The sequence below is a fragment of the Tinamus guttatus genome, unplaced genomic scaffold (assembly GCF_059628265.1).
Source record: "Tinamus guttatus ecotype Peru unplaced genomic scaffold, ASM5962826v1 Tinamus_guttatus_pri_ptg000246l, whole genome shotgun sequence".
Classification (NCBI taxonomy): Eukaryota; Metazoa; Chordata; class Aves; order Tinamiformes; family Tinamidae; genus Tinamus; species Tinamus guttatus.
Genome location: NW_028288780.1, coordinates 1,496,995 through 1,520,809, shown reverse-complemented (window position 1 = coordinate 1,520,809; position 23,815 = coordinate 1,496,995). Strand labels below are relative to the sequence as shown.

The 23,815-nt window shown below is 38.8% G+C and overlaps 1 protein-coding gene across 1 annotated transcript in view; it reads left to right on the top strand.

The window, feature by feature from the left end:
• The first annotated feature begins 664 nt into the window (after positions 1-664).
• PHYHIPL (phytanoyl-CoA 2-hydroxylase interacting protein like) overlaps positions 665-23,815 on the top strand; it is a 33,188-nt gene continuing 10,037 nt past the window's right edge. Inside the window, exons 1-2 of the mRNA XM_088526352.1 lie at positions 665-835; positions 23,479-23,675. Coding sequence (XP_088382478.1) covers positions 730-835; positions 23,479-23,675 — 303 coding nt within the window. The 5' untranslated portion in view covers positions 665-729. The remainder of the gene's footprint in view (positions 836-23,478; positions 23,676-23,815) is intronic.

Here is a 23,815-nt window from a genome sequence, read left to right as displayed (position 1 = left end):
TGTCAGGGTGCCCGAGCGCGAGACCCCCAGCTGTCTGCGCAAAGCCCAGGTTCGATATTTTATTTTGTTTTGTTTTGTTTTATTTTATTTTATTTTATTTTATTTTATTTTATTTTATTTTATTTTATTTTATTTTATTTTATCTTATCTTATTTTATTTTATTTTATTTCATTTCATTTCATTTCATTTCATTTCATTTCATTTCAATGTTTCGGATGTGCTTTGTTAGGGCGGTGGCTGCGCCCGGTGCCCACCGGCGCCTCCGTGCCGGTCCCCTCCCCCCCCACTCGCGAGGGCCCCGCCTCAGGGCGCCCCGGCTCGCGCCTCGAGCCGACCGTTACTAACGGTCGCGGGGGCGCGCGGCCGGTGCCCACCGTTACTAACGGTCGCGGGGGCGCTCGCGGCGGCCGTTGGGCGGCAGGCCCGGGCCGGTTCGCGGTGCGGCCCGTTGCCGCCGCCGCCGTTACATAAGAGGCGGCGGCCGGGCGGGGGAGGGGAGCAGCCCGAGCCGCCACTGTGAGTCGGTGGCGGCGGCGCCTTTAAATGCGGAGCCTGGGGTGTGATGAGCGCGTGTCTCTGCTGCCCCCTCCCCGCCTCACTGCAGTGACAGATCCGCTCCCCGCCCGCCGAGCCGAGCCCGAGCCCGAGCCCGAGCCGAGGCGGGCGCGCCGGGAAGCGCTGCCGCGCGGCTCTGCACCGCAGCCGGCAGCCCCGAGCGCAGCGCCGCGATGGAGGCCCCGCGCCTGGCGCACACCATGAGCAGCCCCACGAGCCCCTGCGAGGAGGTGATCAAGAACCTGAGCCTGGAGGCCATCCAGCTCTGCGACCGGGACGGTGAGTCCGCGCGCGGCCCCGCTCATCCCGCTGCCCCCGGCCGTGCTAATGCAGGTTAATCCCCGCTGTTGTGCCTGGCGAGTGCCCGCGCCCGCCCTCCGCCCTCCCGCCGCTGAGAACAAAAGGAAGGAGACGGTGGCCCCCGGCCGCCCGGTAGCGCCGCCCGGCCGCGACCGCGGCGGGAGTTGCCGCGGGGGCCGCTCTGCGGGGCGGCCCCGCCGGGGCGGCCGCGGCGCTTCGTGCGCCGTGGGGCCGCGGGACTTGTTGCGGCCTCCGGTGCCGCGGAGCGGTTCAGCACCGCGGACAGCGCCCCGGGCTCGGGCTCCATCCCGCCGGCGGAGCGGGTCTCGAGTGCGGCTGCCAGCGCGGGGCTGGCGCGGGGCGGGAGCTGCGCCCAGGCAGCGCCCGGAGCCCGCGGCGCTGGGCGAGGGCGATGCCGTGTGCGCTAGAGCCGCTGGCCTCTAAGGGCAGGACGGAAGAGGGGAACTCGCATGCAGGAAAACGAGGGATTATCTTCTTGCGGGGTGGCTCAATTCCGTTGTGCTCTATTTCGAATTATTCTCGTCTTCTCGTTTGTCACTGAGATACAGAAAAACAAGCAAAAGCCCTTCCCGCTTACGCTGTGTGCTTTGTGTGTGGGTTGTGCTACCTGGTAAACACCCTAAATAACTGGGATATCTTGTCAATGAATGCTATGCTCTGGCTGCATTAATAGAACTGTCTCTTTGGCATAAATATATTTTTGGAGTGTAACTATTGGAGGCAATTGTTATAGAGCAAGTTAGTCCTGCATTCTGCACTGTTTTGTTTTCTTTTTTTGTGGTGACATTTCACAAGAGATTGCTTACCTAGACTCACTAATCTAAATGCTGTTTTATTTTAGGCTCTTTATTTTTGCTGAAATAGTCAAGAGATTCACAATACATTGAAAAGTCTTTTCAGTAACTGTTTTTATAGCAGCATTAGAATTTCTTTGTATCTGATTATTTTAATGTTTGATTTAAGGTAGAATATGCCCTCACATCCACGCATACCCAAATCGCTGCTAAGAAAGGCAGCACTGTATTTATAACAAAGGCTAGACCATTGTTTTGTCACAGTATTTTTTTAATGTGTGTTTAATTTTTCATTTATGTTGCCTAAAAATGAAAATAAAGCAATCATGTAATCCTTAATATTTGGGCACCTAGTAATTCTAATCCATTTTAATTGCAGCAGATTTTATTTGGTTCAACATCCTGCAACCAAGCACTGCTCAGTTTGTAGGGAATAATGTCAAACAGGCTAGAAAGTGGAAAAACTTGCTATTTTTAATTTAAATTCCCATGTACATCAGGCTTCACAAACTAATTTTCAGGCACAGTAAGCCATTGCCAAACAGGTCATCGCTTCCTACCATACAGGACTGAATTTCTGAAAGAGATAGCTATGCTGGCTATATGAACTATCTAACTTTGTACCTAATTTGGCATAAGATTGCACTTGAGCATACTTCAGTATTTCCTACAGGTGGCAGTTATGTATCAAAAAGCATCTTTTAATGGGAGCCTGAAAACAAATTGGAAAGGATTTGGGCATTAAGCTTTATAGGTAGGTGCGCAAATGCAAGGTGGTTAGACCCCTAATTGCATACATGTGTTTAGGGCATTTAAACTATAAATACTTACGATTGGTTTCAGAGTATCGTACTTGTAAAAGATTTATTGCTTGAAGGGATATTCTTGTGTCACTGATGTCAGTCCAAAGATTGTTACAAATATCAATATTTTGCTTGTATTAAATTAAACATATGTTAAATTTTATTTTTTGAAAATGCCCTTTATCTCCAAGCCGTAATACCTGAAAAGTCAACCAACCCCCAAAACATCACATATCAAACCATGATAAATTCTGAAGGTTGGAATTGCAGGCAACGCCGCAGTATGAACAGAAGTAATGAATATTTACTTATAATATTTTTACTTTACAATATTTTATATTTACTTTACAATATTTTCCTTGTTTTTTTACAGTAAAGGAACAATATTGAATCATTTTGTAGTCAGAAAACACTGAGTTGTTATTCTATAGTATAATGCGCAGGGGGCAGAAATCCAAGAATTGGAGCAAGCAATTAGTAATATCATAATAATTCATATCTACTTACTTTTTTTTTCTGTTTTTTTTTTTTTTTCCTTTTTTTTTTCTTTCCTTTTCCTGCTATCCCTCCTAATGCATCATGACCATTTAGGAAGCTTACAAATTTCAAAGAATAAATATATTCATTTCAGAGTCCTTCTGTCTGTCTTTCCTGCTGTCCTCCTTTCTTAAATGAAACACCAGGTAAGATTAGGCTTAGAACATTATATGCAATATTATAACACCAATTATCAGCTTTTATTTTCAAGTCTTATTTACAAATATGATTTGAATTCTAAGGTTATTTTAGGAGGGACTAGTAGCACAGCTTGATTTTTTTTTCTGAGAGTGCCTATTGCACAATGTAACATGTAGTTCATTAACATTTTGCTGAGCTCACTTTGTGTATTGAAAACTCACTCTGAGTATAGTAAAAGTGTACCATATCCCTTTATTTTTTTTTCTATACTTCAATATCTGTAGTCATATTTCTGTGGACTTAGACCAGGAAGGAATGTTTAATTTATGTTAAAAATTGTGATAATGTCTTCATAAAATGTGTATTAGCCATGCTCAGGGATTAAATTTACAGCAGGTGGCTGTCTTTTGTGCCACAAACAGGCCAGTGCTGTAAAAATATATCTAACTTCAGAAAATTATAAGCCTTTGAGAAAATTGTGCTCTTCAGAGACTGAGTAGAAGAGGTTTAGGTTTTAGCAGCAGAGTTTCCTGAAGCTCCACACTGGTTGTGCAGTGCTCCCCCTACAGATACTGCGCTTGGGCTGCCAGTGTGAGAGCAGTGACGCTGTCGTCTGCTTTCTGTGCTTTTACACTTCGCATGGGCTGTAGGAAAGAGAAGGCCATTATTAAAAGGTGGAAAAGAGAAAAGCAGGGCAAAAGACCTTCTTTAAGGACGTTGGAAGTAAAATTTTGAAAATAGGAAGATCTGGATGGAGGAAAGGGGCAAGAAAACTGGGCCAGGAGTCACATGGACTTGGGGCAAGAAACGACTGAATGGAAGAATTAGATTAGATTGAGCTGGGATTAGACCAAATGAAAAGGCAGAGGTGGGCAAAATGACCTTCACTGAGACTGGAAAAACAGGAGACAAGGCAGGAGAGAGGGGCTAATCCAAGTGCAGATGGGATGGCCAGGCAAATAAAATTGGGATAAAAGGTGAGGGGATGTTCACCCAGATTGGGTGATTTGGATGAATGAGGATGGAATTAGGACTGAGAGGCTGAGAAGGATAAACCTGGAGATCTGACTGCAAAGAAGAGCCATAATGTATGAGTGTGTGAATAGGCAAACTGGACAATTTTGACCACAGAGTTAGGAGTAAAGGAATTAACTTAGGTCTTGCTAAGCAGAGAGGCTGGGATGGGGATAGCACTAGGAACGAAAAGCAGGACTTCTAAAGTGGGACTGGGAAGAGAAGAAGGTGCGAGTCAGGTATAAGTTCAAGGAACAGGACAGAAGTAGCCATGTTTTAGTGTGACAAGCAGAAAAGTCAATGTATATCACTGTCCTGGGGCAAAGGGCCATGTAAATGTTTCAGCAGCAATCCTACCCTCATTAGGACTGATATGAAACTGTAGGTGGAGGGTTTTTTTTCCCAGGTGCCATTTTGTAAAACCTAGCAGATTGCAGGCAAAAATGAGTTCTTAGCATTGAAAAAATGAAGCACTTAGAAGCTAGGAAATGGTGGAAGTTTGGTCCTCTGGGCCAAACTGGCATGGTGTTGATGTGTTTAATGCTGCAGTTTTCATTACTGCAGATGCTGAATGGCATGTTGCACACAAGGTATGGGAAGCAAGACCAGAGAGAGAAATATCATTCTGACCTGGAATCCCTGCCAGACTGTGCGTATGAAACTGAGAAAGACCTACCTGTTTTTCAGGGGGGTCATTAGTTAGTGTGTTTCTCATTTTTCTGGGCTCTTACTCCTGGTGCATTGGTACCAGGGTTTTGGCAGGTGAAGCTAACTTGAGTGAGAGTGGGACTTTCAGCATGCAGAGCACTGCATAGTGCTAAATGCTTTGAAAAAAAAACAGGTTTTAACAAGCTTGAATAGACACCGAGTGTTAGAAAACATTTTTTAGCTTCTCTGTTTTCCATGTCTGAAATACAAGGTAATATTATTCCCTCTCTCACGGAGATATTTTCAAAATAAACTAATGAATGTTTGTTAAGCTGACTGGCAACTAGTAGCCTGGAAAACACATGAGATGTATGGGGAAAAAAAAAGAGATAAAATGCACCATGTCTTTAGAGCAGAATATGAATAATGGGTAGCAAATAACTCCTGGGACTGCACACACTGAACAATGGTGAAAAGCTGTTACAGGAAAAATAGTTCATTATGTATGCACTATTCATTACGCATTATGAATGAGCTTGAATGTGTGTGGAAAAAATAATATGTAATCATGCAATTAAAGATTTTATCTTAATCCGAACATACAAAGGGGCCAATTAAAGATTTTTCAAGTAAGCTTCATTCTGTTATTTTCTAACTATTGAAGACTTTTTAAGCTCTTTTTCTATGTTCATTGCAATTCTATGAAGATAATATCTGGATTTCAGGGTCAGAATCCAAATCAGTGTCTTGGTCCCTCTCAGTTACATCAATCAATATTATCACCATCTAAAACAGTTTTGTCTAACAGGTCTGTGTAAATGTATTACATCACACAAGCCAAGATGTTAATTCCATCTTAAGTAAACAACTTACACGTGCACAGCTGCTAAAGTAATAAAATTATTAGTAGTACCTGTAATTTTACATGTTATTTCAGGATGTCTCACATTTTCTATTTCAAAAGTTTATCATACTGGATTTATCAGGGCATTCTGACACATAATTCTAGAGTTTGTAGAAGAAAGCTTTTATGGCCAAGTATCCCCTTATACACAAGGGAAGACAAATCTTGGATAGATTTCTTTTTAACTATGGAAGTTTTGAGCACAGGAATTAACAATTCTGGTTTTCATATCCAGCATAACAGAGAGATACCTGTAAATGCAATTTTTTACAATGACACAAAGTTCTCGAACAAAATTCTTTCTTCTTTCATTATGTGCAAGTTTGAAGATTTAAACACGCTCAGTTTGGAGTGCAAAATTGCTTTTCTAGGAAGTGATGTAATGGCCCAATGAGTGCATTCCTTCAGTGAAATTTGCAATGAAATTTTCTCTTAATTGACTGAATTTCAAATTAGCAAAGTATATTTTGTGGCAAGCAGTAATGCTACTTGAAGTGGAACCTAAAATCTAGTACATGGCTTTGCATGTTCTCTAGTTGCAAAGAAAAATACTCATTATATAAATAATTGTTATATGAATTATTGTTTAGTAAGTATTATATAAATACTTATAGTGTTGGCTTTACATTCTTTCTAGAGATTAAGGTTTTCATATGTAATATCCTTTAACATTAGCATATGGAAGAAATACTGAGTAGAGCTAAGCAACTATTCTGAAGGTTTCATAAATGATCTTCAGAAAAGTGGAAAAGAAGAAAGATAATTTTTAGCTTATTCCTTTCACTTCATCTCACCACTGCTAGTATTTTTTCCTCCTTTGTTTTGTATCAGTAATTTTTTTGTGCTACTGGTAACTTGTGAGACTTTGCTACAAACCTACCATTCGATGAGTCCACAGTCATTCCCGTTCTTCTTCAGAGTTCTTCAAGTTTTGCAGCCATTTTTCTTCTTTCTTTCCCTCTCTTGTCCTTTCAGAGCTTTGTGCCACTCAGCTCTGAGTAACTGATTACTATTTTAACTGACAAGCTATATATGATTAACTATTTAATTTTTATTTACTATTTCATTTTGCCCTCAGTTGATTCTTTCTAAAACCTTTCTAGTTCCTCCATAGAGCACTAAAACAGTTGATGTTTAATTATGTCAGATTCACATACAGAAGCACTGTCTGGCAGCGTGGGTTCAAAGCTAGGTTCTCTAGATTCACTAACTATCCCGCATTTGTGTTTGTACAGTCTAGATCAGAATCTCCTCTGCAGGCCACTTGGACATTTAATGCTTCTTTCTCACTGGACCCTGGTCTCAGAACCGTAACTTCTAGAACAAGCAGATTTTTGCTTTTGTCATTTATCATCGAGGGAAAAAAGTAGAATGAGACTATCTCAGATTCTTCTGTAGAGATCTCTCTAGTATTTCCTCATTCACTTTTGAATTGGTTCCAGTCATTGTTGTTTTAAATCATCTCCAATGGTTTGCCAAAGCTATCTTCCTGACCTTGGTTTTTCCTTCTGGGAGTTTTCTGCCTCATTAATTTTCCATTTTTTTCCTCCCAAATCAAGAAAGATCTCCTTCTTTACCCATTCATTTTAGTTTCCTCTACCTTTTATTATCATGGCCTCTATATAACGTTTGGCATCCCCAGCCTTCTGAATAAGGGAAGCTTCAGTTTTCTTGTGCTGCTGGAGAAGTTCCAGTGTCTTTAACCACTATTGAGGAGGTGTTCTTCAGAAGTCCTTTTAGTCTGGGCTTGTTTTGCCTAGTCCGCTTTGTCCAGAAGATATGTCTGCTGTGCTGCCAGCTTGCACGGCCTTTTCTGCCTCCTGTGACTTTGAGAACTACATTTAATTCTGGTTCAACATTGTCCAGAATCATCCAGTAGGTTGATTCTGCTAGTCCAGACTTGAAGTTTTTCACTTATAGCCTACTTTTTCCAAATATTTAGAAACATGTCTGAAAAATACTACTAACATTGTCATTGAATTGTATGCAATATCATGTAACAAAATCATGATGGACAATGTCATATAATATATCTCTGTTAAAGGGAAGCATGAACAAGTATGATATTGAAACTAAGATATTTATTATTTGATACTGATCAATGTTTATGATCTTAGTCAGTATCATACTCAATATAATACTGAAGCTCTGCTTCAAGATGACTTTTTGTGACTTCCATACCATGTTTTGTTACACACTGAAGCATCCTTTATTTGACCTTGAAAATGTTTCTTTTGGGCTGGTAGGTTTGGTTAGAATGCATTATAGTCTTTATAGCTGAGTCAATTTTCACAGACGTGTTTGTAGTTGAATCATTAATCAATTTTATTGTTTTCACAGAGTGTTCTTGTTTTGTCCATGCTTGAATGAGTAAGCTGTTTCAAATGGATGTTTTCAAAAACAATGATTAGCTATACTGTTTTTCTAACCTACCTGGAGTATCTGAGCTTTGACAGTTTTGGCTACTGACAGAAAGTAGAAAACTTAAAACTAACACAGCCTTTCTCTTTTGTTCCTGCAGAATGACCGAAAGTAAGTATTATCAGAATTGCACTATCTTAATTTTCAGTACAGATTGGCATCTGGAGTTTAGTTTTCTAGTACAGTTAAGCCAGACATAGCTGACAGCTCTAGGAATGGAGGCGCAGTTTCAGGAACTGCCATGCTAAGCTTTGTGTATCAGAGCATTCTAGTTAGGAGAATTCTCAGAGATGTTGCATAAATTTATTCCTAGAGCTATTCCATTGACTGCAATAAGACTGTGCAGGGCAAAGTTACATTCATAACTGTGTTCATGATCAAGGTCTTAAAACTGCCATAGCTCCCTATGTTTTTTGTGTGTATTCAGTCTTAACTTTATATAGATACATCTCTAATATGGAATTTTTCTCTTGAAATTTTGGGTTGGATTTTGTCTGTCCTTGGTTTTGGGCTAGAAACATATTTTTAGAGGATTATTCTGATTTCTGCTGTTCTGTTTATCTGTGTTCATAGTTGAAGACATCTGGACATCAAAGTCAGCAGGATAAAAACACATTAAAAGGCTGTTTCAGTCTTGGCCAAACATAAGTACTAGTGTATGTGCATCAGTAGAGTGATTCATGCTGTGTCTTTGGTCCTTTATTAGCTTGTTTCATCTAATTTATCTAAAGGAGAATTATACACAAGCCTATATAAAGTGAAGGAGAAAATTATGAACAGAGTGTGTAGCAGATTGTACTTTACTGCTAGTAAGGTGCATTTGATAACATAAAGTAAATATTGAAAATGCACTTATATTTTTATGATGGAATTTATGTCAGTAATTTAATATTAAATCTCATGTAGCTTTCTGAGTGCTAATATTCCTGACAGAGGTTCAGCTTTCAAACTTTCAGTGTGATTTTAAAGCATATCTGCAATCATAGGTTTCAGGATTTCCAATTTCTATCTGCTCAGTGAATCCTTTACTTCAAAGGGGTGCTGTAGTCCTCTTGTGTGAATTTTTGGCTAGTGCCACATGTGCTTTGTTGAGGTGGCCACCATCTCACCCTTGATGAAGGGACAGGTTTGAGCAGGAATCCACACCTAGGCAATTTCCTAGGTTTGCTTTAGTTGAGGAAAAAATTGCCTACATGAGGTGTTTGTTTCCTATTCCCCACTAGAGAGAGGCTCCTGAAACTCTAGGTGCATTTCATACTTCCCTGTGATGTTTGTACCTGGTGTCAGAATTTCATCCCATTCAGTACGTTGCTTTGGCGTCTGCACTTCACTTTGTCACTCGATTTAGATAACGTTGAGTTTAAAAAAAAAAAAAAAAAAAAAAGTTAGGCTTGCAGGTCTCTGAATATAGCAGCATTTTCAGACGGACTATCATACACTTTATATGAGAGTATAATTTCAAGTTTAATGATGCATCAGGCAGCCAGGGTCCCCAGGCATGAGCTGTATGGTAGTAACATGCCCAGTACTTTTTGCTTCCTCCTAGCTGTGTAAGTTCGGAGAAGAGAGAATCAGGCCCAATGGGCGAAGAATAAAATGCTTACTCTTCTTCTATTTTTATATATTCTGTAATGCTCAGCTGGTTTCTGGGTTGTTTCCTTGAGCAAGCCACCAGCTAACTGCCCAGGCTTTTTGCTGAGGCTGTCAGCCTTAATGCAACTGTGCAGTGGAAGCAGTAGGGCAATTCAGTATATCTTAGTAGGCTTGCTATATTTGGTTCACACGGTAGAGAGTATCAGTTGGAAAGTATTACTTAGAATGCTTTTAAATGTGTAAATCCAAAGCATGCAAGGTGAATCTAAGTAAGAGTTATTTTTAAGTAACATCTCTAAGGGGATTTGCTAGGTTTTGTGAATTTGTAATAGGTTGCGCAGATATTCCTTTCTAGGCCAATAATTGAATTTTGTCTTAGCAGAGACTGACTGATAACTTGTGACCATTCAGTGACAGTTTGATAGCCTAGGCGAGAAGACTACAGAAGACTTCATAAAAGAAACTACTCTAAACATCCAGCTAAGGTGTTTTTTAAAAAATAATTCTATGAGTGCTGGAGCTATTGAGGACAATGAATTTTCAATGGATTTGAATCTGATGTTTCCGAGTTGTAACAAATGGTTTTTAAACTTATGCTAAGACTCCATTTGAGTCTTATCCTTTTCATTAGACATCAGAGAATCTACATGTGAGCTCTGTTACAAATAATATTGTGGCAATAAAAATCATCTGGAGCCAAGACTCTTAATAAACCTACAGAATCTAAATGGTATATGATCTGAGTGTGGGCTCAATTCTAACATGGTGAAATCTGTTTAAAGCTTTCTTGTCACCAAGATATTCATAGCTGTGTCCTTTATATTTTCTAAACTACCAAAAGCTTGTGCTTGGAAGGTTGCCTTCCCCTTGATAGTATTTAACATGTTCCTCTGTCTGTCTATATGTCTGCTTAGTTTAGTGAAACTGGTAGCAACTTAAATTATCTGTGCGATCTCTACTCTTATCAGAAGTTCAGAAGTTATTAAAGCTGAACCAACAGACAGACCCACACGCAAAATATGTCTTATGTTTAGTTGCCTTAGGAAACCATCAGAAAATGAAACACAACGGAACCACTCCAGCCCCTGCCAGGAAAAAAAAAGGCACTTCATCTGTCATTTGTCCAGAATTGAGAGGAGCTCTGAAACCTGCTGAAAAATAAATTTTAAAAAAGTACAAGTTAGTTATATAGTTGAATTTCTGCAAATCCTGGGATTATGCAATACATTTCAAACTGCAGGTAAAAAACACAGAGCGGTGTAAAGCAGACCCACCTCCTCTTCCTTACCAGAAGTCCGTGTGCGAAGGCAGGCAGTCATTACTTGCGCATTGAGGGGAAGAAATGCTCATTCATCCTGCAGACTGCCAGTCTATCCAGTGAATTACAATAGCTCACTCACGCTGAGCACCCTACTTTCTCCAGAAAAATGCTTAGTAAAATTGTATCCCCCAGCCTTGATTTCTTCCTGCTGCCCTTCAAATAACAAATTCTGCTGTTCTCTGTGAGCTTCTCTTCACTTGAAAGAAAAGTGGGTCTTAAGTCAAAATTGCGGGACCAAGGCTGTCGTAGTTTTCAGACAAGCTGGCAGGTCACATTAAAGCTCATGTGAATACTAGTCTGCCTTTTTGCACTAGGTTTGAGCTTGCATTACTTAACTGGGAAGAGAGAACATATTTTTAGTTTTGCTTCAGACACAACTATAATAAATGGCATGAGTGGAGTGGTTGCTTATCTAGTAAGAATGATGTAAATTACTATGAGTGTTAGGTTCATAGTGGTGATTAAAACGAAAGAGGACATTGTCTCTCTTGTTTAGTGATATATTACAATACAAACTGTGTCCAAAAGGCTGCGTCCTTCTGTAAGTATACAGTTTATATTAAAAGCAATAAAGGATTAAGGACAAAGCTTTGCCCTGGGTTGTGCTGCATTAGATGAAGACCACTGGACCAATTAGGCTAGTGACCTAGACCAGTGTAACTTGGATAGGAATCTGGCCCCAAGCAACTTATCCAGGGTGGTATAGTCAGTGCCTTCATATATTAGGTTAGTTTTCTTCCACTGTTAATCTTGGAGACATAGGCAATTTCACAGTCTCAAAGGCAGCAGTGTTTGTTTATTCATCACAAGGGAAAAACTTCATTTTGTAAGAAGCTTCAGAATTCTTCATGCTCCAAAATCTCTGCTTTAATAATTAACAGGGTGGAAGTCTGCATGCAGAAAAATGTCATTTTCCAGCAAGGCTTTACTGAACTCCTGTAGTTCTGAGATACGAACCTTCCAAAAATACACTGCACAATGATTCTGAGCACAATCTGCAGTCTGACATATGGCCATGCAGAATTTCATAAGGATCCATGAATACCTGGCAATGCAGACTTCTGCTAAATAAATAAACAGTGTATGTGATAAATTGAACGGATTTTATAGTAATGTTTCTGGTGTAGTTACTAGCTTTCAAAATCTGGAATATTTTATAACTCTCTATATGCATTCTACTCAAATTTTAAGTGTTAAGTGGCTGTATCATTCATTTTAAATTTTCAGTCGTATTTAAAGCAAGCCAGAAGATGGCTTAGGGCTTCTTACATCCTTTATTACCTTGTTTCCCTTTCAGCAGCTGAAATATACTCATTTTAATTAAAATTTGTTTTTAAAATGCATCTTGCAGTCAACACATGCTGAGAAGAGTCACTTACCACCATGTACTGTAAGCATGCTGGGTTGAACAAAATTGGAGCATTACTTTAATTAGCAGCAAATTCTGTGTTGCTTAATGTTTTCAGTCTACTACAGTGTCCTATTTGATTTCAGTAGGTGGTATTGCGCTAGCCTAGCTCTGCTGGTCAAAAGTATGAAAACCAGTTGTGTGCTAAGTGGTACAGCACCCATGTGGCCATTTCTACCACACCGTAATACTCATTCCACCAAAGATTCCACAGAAGCTTGTTTCACTTCAGAATGTCAAGGTATAGTAATGTCTCTTTGGTATAAGCAGCCCGAGAGTGCTTTACTGTTAATAGTGTATTGGTATAAACCTTTTTGCATAGACATGTTGCACACAAGTCAGGGTGAAGAGAGAGAACAAGATGCTTATGGTTAGCATTGTTTGAACTCAATCACGGCTCATTTAGACAAGTCATTTTATTCATTTTTGACACTGTCAGCTCTCTACCATGAGGATTTGCAAAGAGAACCCTTGAAGTATGGTAATGGTCAGTAGATCTGCATATCTGTAAGGAAGGGGATGATGCCGTGTCAATTTAATCTTTCAGGCTTGTTATTTTCCTAGTGTCTTACAGGTTTTGCCATGCTTATTGAGGGAATGTGTACCCACGTGATTATTCACAATCTTCCTGATAATGAATTTTCTCCTTAATTTCTGTTTTTTTGTTTGTTTGTTTCTTTAGCACGGTAAAGATTAAATTGCATATGGGCATATGTATCTGTAGCTGAACATTTTGTTGAGTTAAGGTGCACAAGTTTATATGTAATAACAAAAAAAAAAAAGACAGCAACAAAGGCATAATGAAGATAGGCACTCAGTGTTGTGGGATGCAAAGTGCTCTGTAGAGGCACTGAGATAGCCAGTTGCCAGAACAGTTTTCTTCCAAAAATATTCATAAGAAGTAAGAGAAATTCTAAAAAAAAAAAAAAAAAAAAAAAAAAAAAAAAAAAAAAACTATAGAAACTTGCTTCAATTTCCATTTTAGAATTCATTCCAATCATTTGGCTCTTATTGATATCCTAAAAATGTGACTTAAATTTTAATGAATAGAGTGTAAATAGTAAACAATTTCAAGCTAGAAAATACCCAAAATAATTTAATCGAAGTGAAAGAATAAGATCAGCCTTGCTGTGTTAGGTGCTGCACAAAATTTTGCTGACTAGATTTTCAGTACGATTTTCCTTTATTTTTTGGCTTTGTGCCTCGTGCCTCCACAGTTCACTGTCAACCATAGCTATTACTTGTTAGATATTTGCAATCAAGTCTTCAGAAACACAAATAACCCAGCTTAAATCCCACTGATTTACAGCAAGACTGCTGCAAGTCATTTAGGTACTTCTGCAGATGTTACCTAGTATTACTTAAATGTATGCTTCAAATAATGATGTGTTTGTTATCTTTAACTTTTTTTAAGAGTAGTTAGCATATATGCCCTACAAATCCACCTGTGTAAATTTTGTATCCAAGCCAGAATGTGTTTTATATCCTGCCAAAATGTTAAAACGGGACAATTTGATTTCTGTTTACTAATTATAGTCATTTTCTCTGTACATGTATATTTAATTTCTTGTTTAACCTGATGATGGCTTCTTTGTCTGAACTGAGAGAATGCCTGTCTGAGAATGCCTGAACTATAAGCCAAAGTCCTACATTCCTGCTGGCTTAATCATCTTCCAAAATATGTCAGTGTAACTCTACAGTTGATACCAGCGTTCAGACCTGCCCTACTCACATCGTGTATTCCCACTGATGTTAGTGGAAAATAATTTTTGACATATTTGAGAAAAATAAGCCCCTGAAGTCCCATCTATGCAAGATCTTGAAATACATGCTATCCGAGCGCTTTTGCTAAGGGCAAGTGAGCATCTGGGTTAAGTTAGTATTTAGGCAAATGTCAAACCTTCAAAGCATCTGCTGAATGCATTCCTTGCATTGCGCGTGCTCCCCTAGTCCTGTAGTTCCCCTCCTGCTAGGTAGTAACGGTGTCTCTGAGCCCTCCATGCAATGAGAGGGCTGCTTGTGGACAAGATCTCAGTCCTGCAGCTGACAGCAGGCACGGGGACGCGAGGCTCGGGAGGGAGCGGGGCACTCGCGGTGCATGTGGGGAGTTCGCACATGTGTTGCTGCCAACTGCAGGATTGGCCTGCTCCGGATTTGAACCGTGAGGCTACCTGTGGAGCACATTTGTCCTCCGTTTGAGATGGAAGGGAGAAAATGGACGCCCTGTGAAATGCATGTTGGCTGACAGAAATTCTTCAATGCAGAAATGAGGAAATTTGTATCCTGATCATAAACTCATTCAGCTTCAAATCTCTGCCAATGGTTGGGTAAAATTTTTGGAGATAGCGCAGGGAAATTTACTTCGCCACAGCTTTAGGGTGCTCTTATGGCATAGAGTTAAAAATATTTCAGAAACACTCGATACATCTGAATATAAATAATATAAGCTATTATAATTATTACTAAGTAATTATTTATGTTCAAAATTTGGAGAGGGAACCTAAAGAGAAGGCATATTCTACAAGAAAAGCACAACAGTAGTATTAGACATGGGGAGGGAGGAAATGAGGAGAAGATTTAGAAGGGTTTATGCCTCTAACAGGATTTACAGAGCCAGGCATTCTCTTTTTAGCTAGTGTAGGAATTGGTTTTACAGGAATACTCATTCAGAAAATATTCTTAAATTTGTTTGCTATATACTAGCAGTTACTTTGCCAGCATTTGGGGAGAGAAGGGGACAGAGACATTTAGAGACTGAGACTATCCACTCATTTTTTGTACATGTAAAGAAGCATGAATAATGCAATGTTACCTATGTGGCTAAGACTAACAAGTTGGAATTTGAAATACAATAGCCATCCTGGAGAATTATCACTTTTACATACACTGGCCTTGGTTCGATCCTTCTAAAAACCTTTTGTGGTTCTATTTCCTCTATTTGGTTGCATTGTTTCACTTGAACATGGTGATGCATTGAGATTTTTGAGATACAGGTTCGTTATTTGCTCAGTAGGAGGTTATTATGTTGGTTCTTTAAAAGATCCTTATATAACTAGAGGTTGGATAGGGCCCCATTTACTTACAACTCACAAGAAAAACGATATTGCATTATTGCTTCATTAACATTAATGTATCTTATGTAGAGCTAGCTTTCTTTATGCTTTTTTATAGCTCCCCTAAAATATGTATTTTGGATCATATGGTTTCGCTCTTAATATTTCTCACTAAAAGGTGGTTCTTCATCCCTAACTGTCAAGCTGTCAACAGACCTTTTTTTTTGCGGTGGGGGGCCGGCAGAGAGCAAGCTGTTTTATTCTTTGCTGCTACTAGAAGTAGATTCAGAGGACAACAAGTGTCCAGATTAAATTCAAGCAGGATTGTTATTTACTCTGTTGTTCTTCTACTCAGTTTTTAATAATATGTCTGAAGTGAGGCTTCTTAAATGAGTGACTTAACTTTAGAAAGTAGCAACACTAGAATTTTCAGTTAAATTCTTTCGGAGTTGCAAGGTGCTACATCTTTCAAGAGGGCATTTCCTTGAAAGTTTAAATATACACATCTCTTTTGGAAAACTAAATTTAGGATTTAAGGGATGTGTTTTGCCAAATCAGTGTGAAATGTTTTAAGAAATTGCTTTCCCAAATGATTAATTATCAACTCCTCAGCTGAGAATATAGTAGATGGGCTAGGGAGCAATCAGGGGGTTTCAGTGTAACTTACACCTCCTCTGTCTGCATCTCTCTATCTCTTCTGTCTATTTGGATATCTGCAAAAGAAAGGGTTGAGATTGGAAATAGCCATCACTAACAGGCCTTCTTTTGTTTTGTGGGCTGTTTAGATAGGATTAAATACAAAAGATTTAATTCTCAGACTAACTTCTTTATACCATCTACTTCAGATGCAAAAACAAACATAAGTGATTCATAAAGTACAACTTGACAGCCCCAAATTCTTTGTTTTTTTGTTGCCAGTCCCTTGGGAATATGTTTTCAAAGATCCAGTGGAATGATGTTGGCATCTTAAGAGATGCATAATAGCAATATTTTTTTTTGCTTGTCTGCTATAAAAGCATCAGAAGTCCAGGTTTCCCACGACATGACTCTTAAAACACTAAAGATTTATCCTGGGGTACAAGGAAACTTGAATCAGATTAACTTGTTTTTGTCCATACAACTGGAGATTTTCCAGTGTGATACCGAACGAGACAAAACTATCTGCACATGTAGAGCATGATTGATAATGTGTTTAAAGAGAAATATAAGATACACATCATTAAACTGGTGTAATTTGCATCTTGAAAGACAGCAGGACAATGCTTAGCAGGAAACATAAATCAACGAGAATTTAAAATAATTCAAAGACAGGCCATTTTATTGCTTTCTTCTCTTTTCTGTTGGTTGTTTTCCTGGCACATCTGAGCTCTAAGATATTAACTCATTCGTATTGATTTAGGAATGTGCAACTTTACACCACTGCTTAGGACAACTCTGAATTTGAGTGATGGTTCAGACAGACCCCTTTCCATGCCAAATCTGTTTAGATATTTACATTATTTTCTATACCTGAAATGCATGAATATTTCTTTGTCCTTATATCGAAGTAGCAATTATAACCCCATGAAAAGGAAACAGCAATCTGAAAAGCCTTCTTACAGTGCTGCGATGGCCATTTCCCCAGTACCAGAGTCCAAATTGCAAAAGCAGAGCAATATTGTACAGATCTATTCTGCGATCCAGAGTTACCAAAGGGATATGTTTACAGCTCCACCAGAGAAAAGAATTTCACCTGGCCCTGCTTTGTTCTAATTTTTCCAGACTGAATGGACATCTTTGCAGCTGAATGTATATTTGACCAGTTTGCTTCACACAGAGTACAAGCAATCACTCTCATTGTGGCTATAGTATTTGTGTTTTTTTCCCTGTTGATGGATCCTTATTATGTCATTGTGCTCAGTCATTTGCAGGTTCTGCTTTCTGTGAGTTTGTTTATCAACTGCTGGATAATATTTCATGCTTGCCTAGTGCAGTCAGCTACGAGACACATTAGGATTACAAAGGGGTTATGGGCAAGAGGGCGTGATTTGGTTGCTGAATACAAATCTCAAGCTCTGAATACTTAGGAGATCTTACTGCAGTGTATTGAACGTGTAACTTTTGAGAGAACCCATCTTTCTAATGTTTCCAAATGATGATTGCATTCAAGCAGTGGGAAATACAGAAGTTTGTAGAGATTATATGCTTACATTAACTATATATCACAATAGTTCTTTTAAATCCTTTTCATTGTTAATGCTTAATAGCAGGGATGTATTTGACAGGATAATATCAGTGTCAAAACTTCAGGAATCCCATGACTAAGTGTAATGCTTTATTTGTCACTTTTCAGAAAACTCACTTTTGTTGTCTGTTTTTCTGTTTAGAAATTAGCCTTTTCAGCATTCCTTTTATGGATAACATAGAAAGTTTTTGTCAAGTGAAAAAAAAAAAAGAATATAGGCAAAACTCCCTTGCCCTGCCATAGACTTCTGCATTTTTAGAACTAAGGAAATGATCAAATTATTAAAGTTATAAAAAATAACTTTACTCAGATTGCAAATACTCAGTAACTGCCAATCACAGATTGCAGTAAAGTTTTTCCGTAGCTTCCTCTCACTGCTGCATGGGGTAGTTGTTCAGGATCTTGCTTCCTGAGTGATAAGACAAATTGAAAAGAAAGTTGTCATTTTCCAAATCCTTTTAGCACGGAAGTATCAATTTCCAGGTTTTAGAGTTTGTTTCCAATAGTGACGGATGAAAGCCATGAATGTTCAGTGGGAATTTTCTGCCTATTTTTGCATCCATAAACTATTTATGCTACTAGAAGATGCAATGAGGTTACTAAATAAAGTGTGTCTATATGTATATAAATAAAATTGAGTTGCTACCCATTTGCTAGTATTTTGGTTTAGCTGCAGCAGTGACTATCATAACAAGTTTAAAATTGGTTGGACAATTTAACTTGAAATTTAACTCCGGATGTGGCATAAAGAGAATGGCCTGTGAGTAGAAGCATAAAGCATTAATCTTGCAGTTCTCCAGCTGATCGAGTAAATCTGGTGTGTTTGTGTTTATTCCATGGCTTTGAAGAAATCAAAGGACTCACGCTTCAGGTGTGACCTATGCACACATGACTGGGCTTGGGCATATTATAAGGATTGATAAGCAGCACTGGGCCCTTTTGCTTGCTTTTTTTTTTAATAGGAGTATTTGTGCAGCACACAGGGATGACATGTCCAGGTTTTTGGCAATGGGAGACCAGGTTTGTCTGATTGCTAGCTCCTCCCTATGTTTCTGCTCGAAAGAGTCCTGACAGGAGTGCTTTTAGTCCTGTCCCATAGTGACTTCCAGCATTGAAGCAGCATAAGCATGCAAAATGAAGCGGATGTTTTAAATGGAAGACACTGTATTTTAATTTAATACAAAGATGTTCAGAACAACATTTCTTAATGTTATTTTAATTTTTAATTTTTGTATTGTGATGTTTCATCAAAGAACCTTGGTGAAGTGGCAAAGTGACTTACATGAAAGCAGTTGGCTCTACAGCCTTCCCCCATCTACTTTTACATTTATAACAGTAATAACTCCCGTTCAGCTGGGGTTTTGAAATACTTTGGGGCAAATATGTGTTACCTTTGTGTAAGTTCAGCTACCGTTTCTGGTTTTAGTAGACTTGCTATTGTTTCCCTGTGTTGATCTATTTCTTAAATTGATCCTGGTATAAATGAGAAATGTGAAGTAAGTGTGCTTTCTAGTATGAAAAACAATTCTCAGTACTCACCAAAGCACAACTGTGAAAAAAAAGGAGCAAATGTATTACCCTGTTAGTCAGTTTTATCTGTCAATTTTTGATCATCGTTATGCCTGAATTTCAGTTATCACTCCTGAACTCTCTGGCCTTCTCTAGGGAATAAGCCTGTATGCAGTACTCTACAACAGACAACATTTTTAAGGGGGTTGGTTAAGGATATTGAAAATGTGATGAAAGTGATATCGTGAAGGTAAACCAAAAAAAGACAATGCGACCAAAAAGAAGTCCTATGGGACAAACAGGGATGCAGGAGATGTGGCTGGTTTTTGTGTATGCACCTAGTAGAGCTCAGCATGGCATAAATTTGGGAAAGAAATCAGGTCTGCTTGAGCAATACTAATTGTTGTGGTCTGCAGCGTGTCAAGATCTAAGCAGTGATTCAAGTGGTAGTGTAGTAGCCCACCTTGCTTATCCCAGAATGCCAACCAGGTACCATCCATAAGCCCATCATTAGTATTAAAAAGGGCTGTTAAGTTTACCTGGGAATGGCTTCAGCAGAATCTCAGTGAATCCCCACTTGAACAGCAAATGATGGTGTTTTCTTAAGCAACTGACTCATAATTTAGCTGAAATAATGACAATTCTGCTCATTTTAACTGCTTTATCTTATATAAATATATGCTACAGTAGTTGTTATGCTGTTATAAAATTAATACATGCTATTGGAAATACTCTACATTATGTAGTTTTACAAGTGCAGATACATTGCCAGACTGGATAGGGTGTTCTGACTTGCCCTTGGCTGCTGTCCTGGCATCTTCATTTCTTTCTAGCTACTGATGGTGCAATGACATCAGACGCTGTATCTCACACTTTTCTGTCTTGTTTCAGCATGTGTCAGGACAGAATGTGGTTCCTAACTTTTAAAAACACTAATTTTTGCAGGATCGAGAATGTGATCCTTCATAGGAGAATGATGCTTCATAATTTTATGGTGGTTTGTTTGCTGGAGGTCTGCTATATGAGGAAAAGTGATCAAATACTTGGATTTTTGGTACCTAGGATCAGTCCAATCTAATACTTTCTATGTTCTGTCCTTTTTTATTTATCCTGTTCCATGCAGTGATACACAGATTACTCTTAAACAATTGCTGTTTATCAATACTCATTGAATCCCCATCCTTATTATTATGCCTCATTAGCAGGTTTGTATTGCTGCCCATTATTTCAGTGGATTTTAATATTCAGAAATGCACAAATGTGTGTTATAAGTATCTATTGCAAATATCACAGATAATTCTTATTCTGCATACAAGAAGAACTGGAGGCACTTTGTGGTGGTAATTGTGAGATTTTTCTTTCACATTTCATATTATTTTCATAATTTTTTGATATTTCAAAATATCTTTTTTACACTTTCAAAGAGCTTTAAAGCTTTCAGAAAAGCATTGATTTGTGATTCTGGTCTCTCACAAAAATTAGAAGATAGCTTTGGCATTTAATGGTGGAAGTAGTTTCCTTTTCTCCAAATTATATTTAAAATGTTGTTTAAAATTACTTTAGGATTTTTTGATAAACATTTACTGAAGCTATATATTCGCTTCATATGCAAAGAAGTTAGAAGGAGCAGGAGGAGCACCTAGAGGGAAATGCTAGACATTATTTCACAGGATTCTGTAGAACATAAGGCCTCATTGCAGAAACCCTCTTGCAGAAAAATGTTGCTGTTTGACTGTCATCAGTGTATTTTCAAGTGTCTGATGATCTCTGTTGCTTTTTGTGAGTGGTTTGTACAGTTATTACTTTGCCCACTTCTCCTGAGGCTAAAGCTCCTGGAGCTTAAGCTTCCTTGACCATTTGTAGCATGGCTAGGCCCTATGTGTGGAGTATAGAAGCTGAAGGAAGCTTGCAAGCAAGGAAGTTGTAGTTAACATATATCAGGATATATTTCTTGGATTTGTTGACTGTGTGCATGGTAAGGTTCTTAATCCTGTATTCTGTGTGCCATGATCTGAGTCCATCCAGTTCTCCAGGAGGTCTGAGAACCTCAGCAGCATCACCCCATCTTCTACCTAAGCAGAGGGCCTGGCTCCAGGAAGAGCAGCCTCCTGGGCCTTTTCAGTGTATCTTTTCAGTGTACCTTTTGGCGCTTTCTGTCTTTCGGGGCAAGCATTTTTTTTTTATTTGATGCAAAATGCCTGCAAAAGAAAGGAATGCCATTATCTCCTGGGCAGCTTTCTGAAATCCCATGTTGAGAAAAGCACTTACCACATATTTCATATTTTATATGAATAGCAAGCTTTCAGTGATAATTGGTATTTCTGAGTCTACTGCAGCCAGGGCAGCTGTTGAAAATGTCACTGGAGATAGCACAGGATTTTTAGTAAGACCGTCTGACTTAGCTATGGATTAAAAAGAAGAAACAACAGGATGTTTAATGAATAAACAGTAGGTAGTTTGTAAATACATAAAATAGAATAAAAAGAAAAAAACATGGACAGTGCCATCTGAAATCTTTAAAAAAAATCTTTTATTCAGAGTACTACCTAGATTTCTATGGATTTCTGGATACTGTGATTGAATTTCATGTATGCATGAGCAGAATTTTGAACAGTCAGGCCAGCTCTAGTGTTCTGGCAATGAAGTGTTCATATTACTCTTTGAAAACCTATGTTGTTAGGTTGAAATGTCCCTAATGTTTTCTAAGTCAAATTTGTTTATTTTTGTTACTGACTAGAACTACTGACAGTGTCCATTTTTATATCACTTATGCTGGAAATGGAAATGATTTGCTGTAGATGAATCAAAGTAGTTTCAGCGTATACAAAAGATTATTACAGGTGTTTTGGTGGAGTTTTGGCAAGTACTTTTGGACTGGAGTTACAGGATTCCTTGTGTGTATATTTTGATTGGGAAGGAAATGCCTCTGCTACATTTTCCAGTGGACTCTATCTGAACTAGGGTACTACAAAATGCTTTGTATATATTGGCATGCTTTTTGTGAAACTGGTCTATTTTACTTGGTGTTGGCAGCTAGTGTCTCAGCAGTTGGAAGTTATTTAGCTTACTGTGATGAACCCTGTGGAGCTATCTAGAATTAATAGTTTGACAACTATATATCCCTGTCTTTTGCAATTGAGAATGAATTCTGACAATGTGTTCTCCCCCTGCCTCTGCATGGGCTGCGTGCCTTCCTCATCTGGACAGGATGTGGGAGCTTTCCTCTTTTTCTGCTGCAGACATCATACTTCCTCCTTTCTCTCTTCTTACACTTATCTATGTTTGTTTACATTATTTTACATTCCTTTTCTTCATTCCCTCATTTGCATCTTCTTCTCTAGCTTTTTCTTTTCCTAATCTTTTCATTTGTTCTGTCTTTCTGCTCTTTTTTATTGTTTCCTTTAGACTTCTGTGGTGTAAATCAGACCAAGAGCACCTATACTTTCTGAGTTTTAAAGTTCACTGGATACACTAAGGCAGGGTCGTCCTGGGATCTAAGAGAAGACCTAATTTTAGAACCCGTGATACTTCTCGGGGTCAGTGGACATCTACTCGGTCGACCATATGCACTTGGAATAAAGCAGAAAAAAAAGCTTCCCAGGACACTGCAGGGAGTCTCAATTGGGCAAACAGAACAGATGGACTAACAACAGGAAAATGAAATTGGTAGTGCTGTTGCTTTTACAACGGCTTAAAATGATCACGGCATCAGTTGTAAAGTTGGAAAGGAGGTGCTATGTTATGTATGTGTCTGTGTGCATATATACTTATTCTATCTATAAACCTTGAAAAGATTGTTTTTACTTCATGCTTGAAAAATACTTATAGGATGAATGTGATTTCTACTTTTATTTATTTCCCTTACAGCTATGGCTATGGCCATTACGTTAATGGTGTACATTGGAGGTATCTGCTATTCATTGCAGCATCTGATAGCTTCAGATATTTCTCATGGTGAAACTGTGACTGCGGGCCGTTGTGATGCTAACTCGTCTGCACAGCCTGCTTGCACGTTATTAGTGCTTGTTCACGCAGAGAATCACTTCCCATTCAGATAGTTCTCAACACCCAAAATGGGACCTGCATTATTGTGTCTTGCAGTTGTTTCTGAGTACTAGGTATTATTTTATGAACGGCTGTTCAGAGATGCCGTTGTACTGGAGCAAAGACAGAGCTTGTCATACGGAGTAGGCCTTTAACTAAAGGAATTATGATTTTTTTTTTAATGCAGGGAATAAATCACAGGATAGTGGGATAGCAGAGATGGAGGAACTGCCAGTCCCACATAACATCAAAATAAGCAACATTACGTGCGATTCCTTCAAGATTTCTTGGGATATGGATTCCAAATCCAAGGACCGTATCACTCACTATTTCATCGATCTCAACAAGAAAGAAAACAAGAATTCCAACAAATTTAAACACAAGGTAATTTTCACTTTAAAATTAGGGTGGATATATTTAATTTTAAATAGATGAGTCTCAGTGTTGTTTTAACCTTTCAAAGTCAAAGTCAGACCGTGGGAAGCAGGTCCTGATCAACCAGGAAAGGTGGGTTCTGATTACTC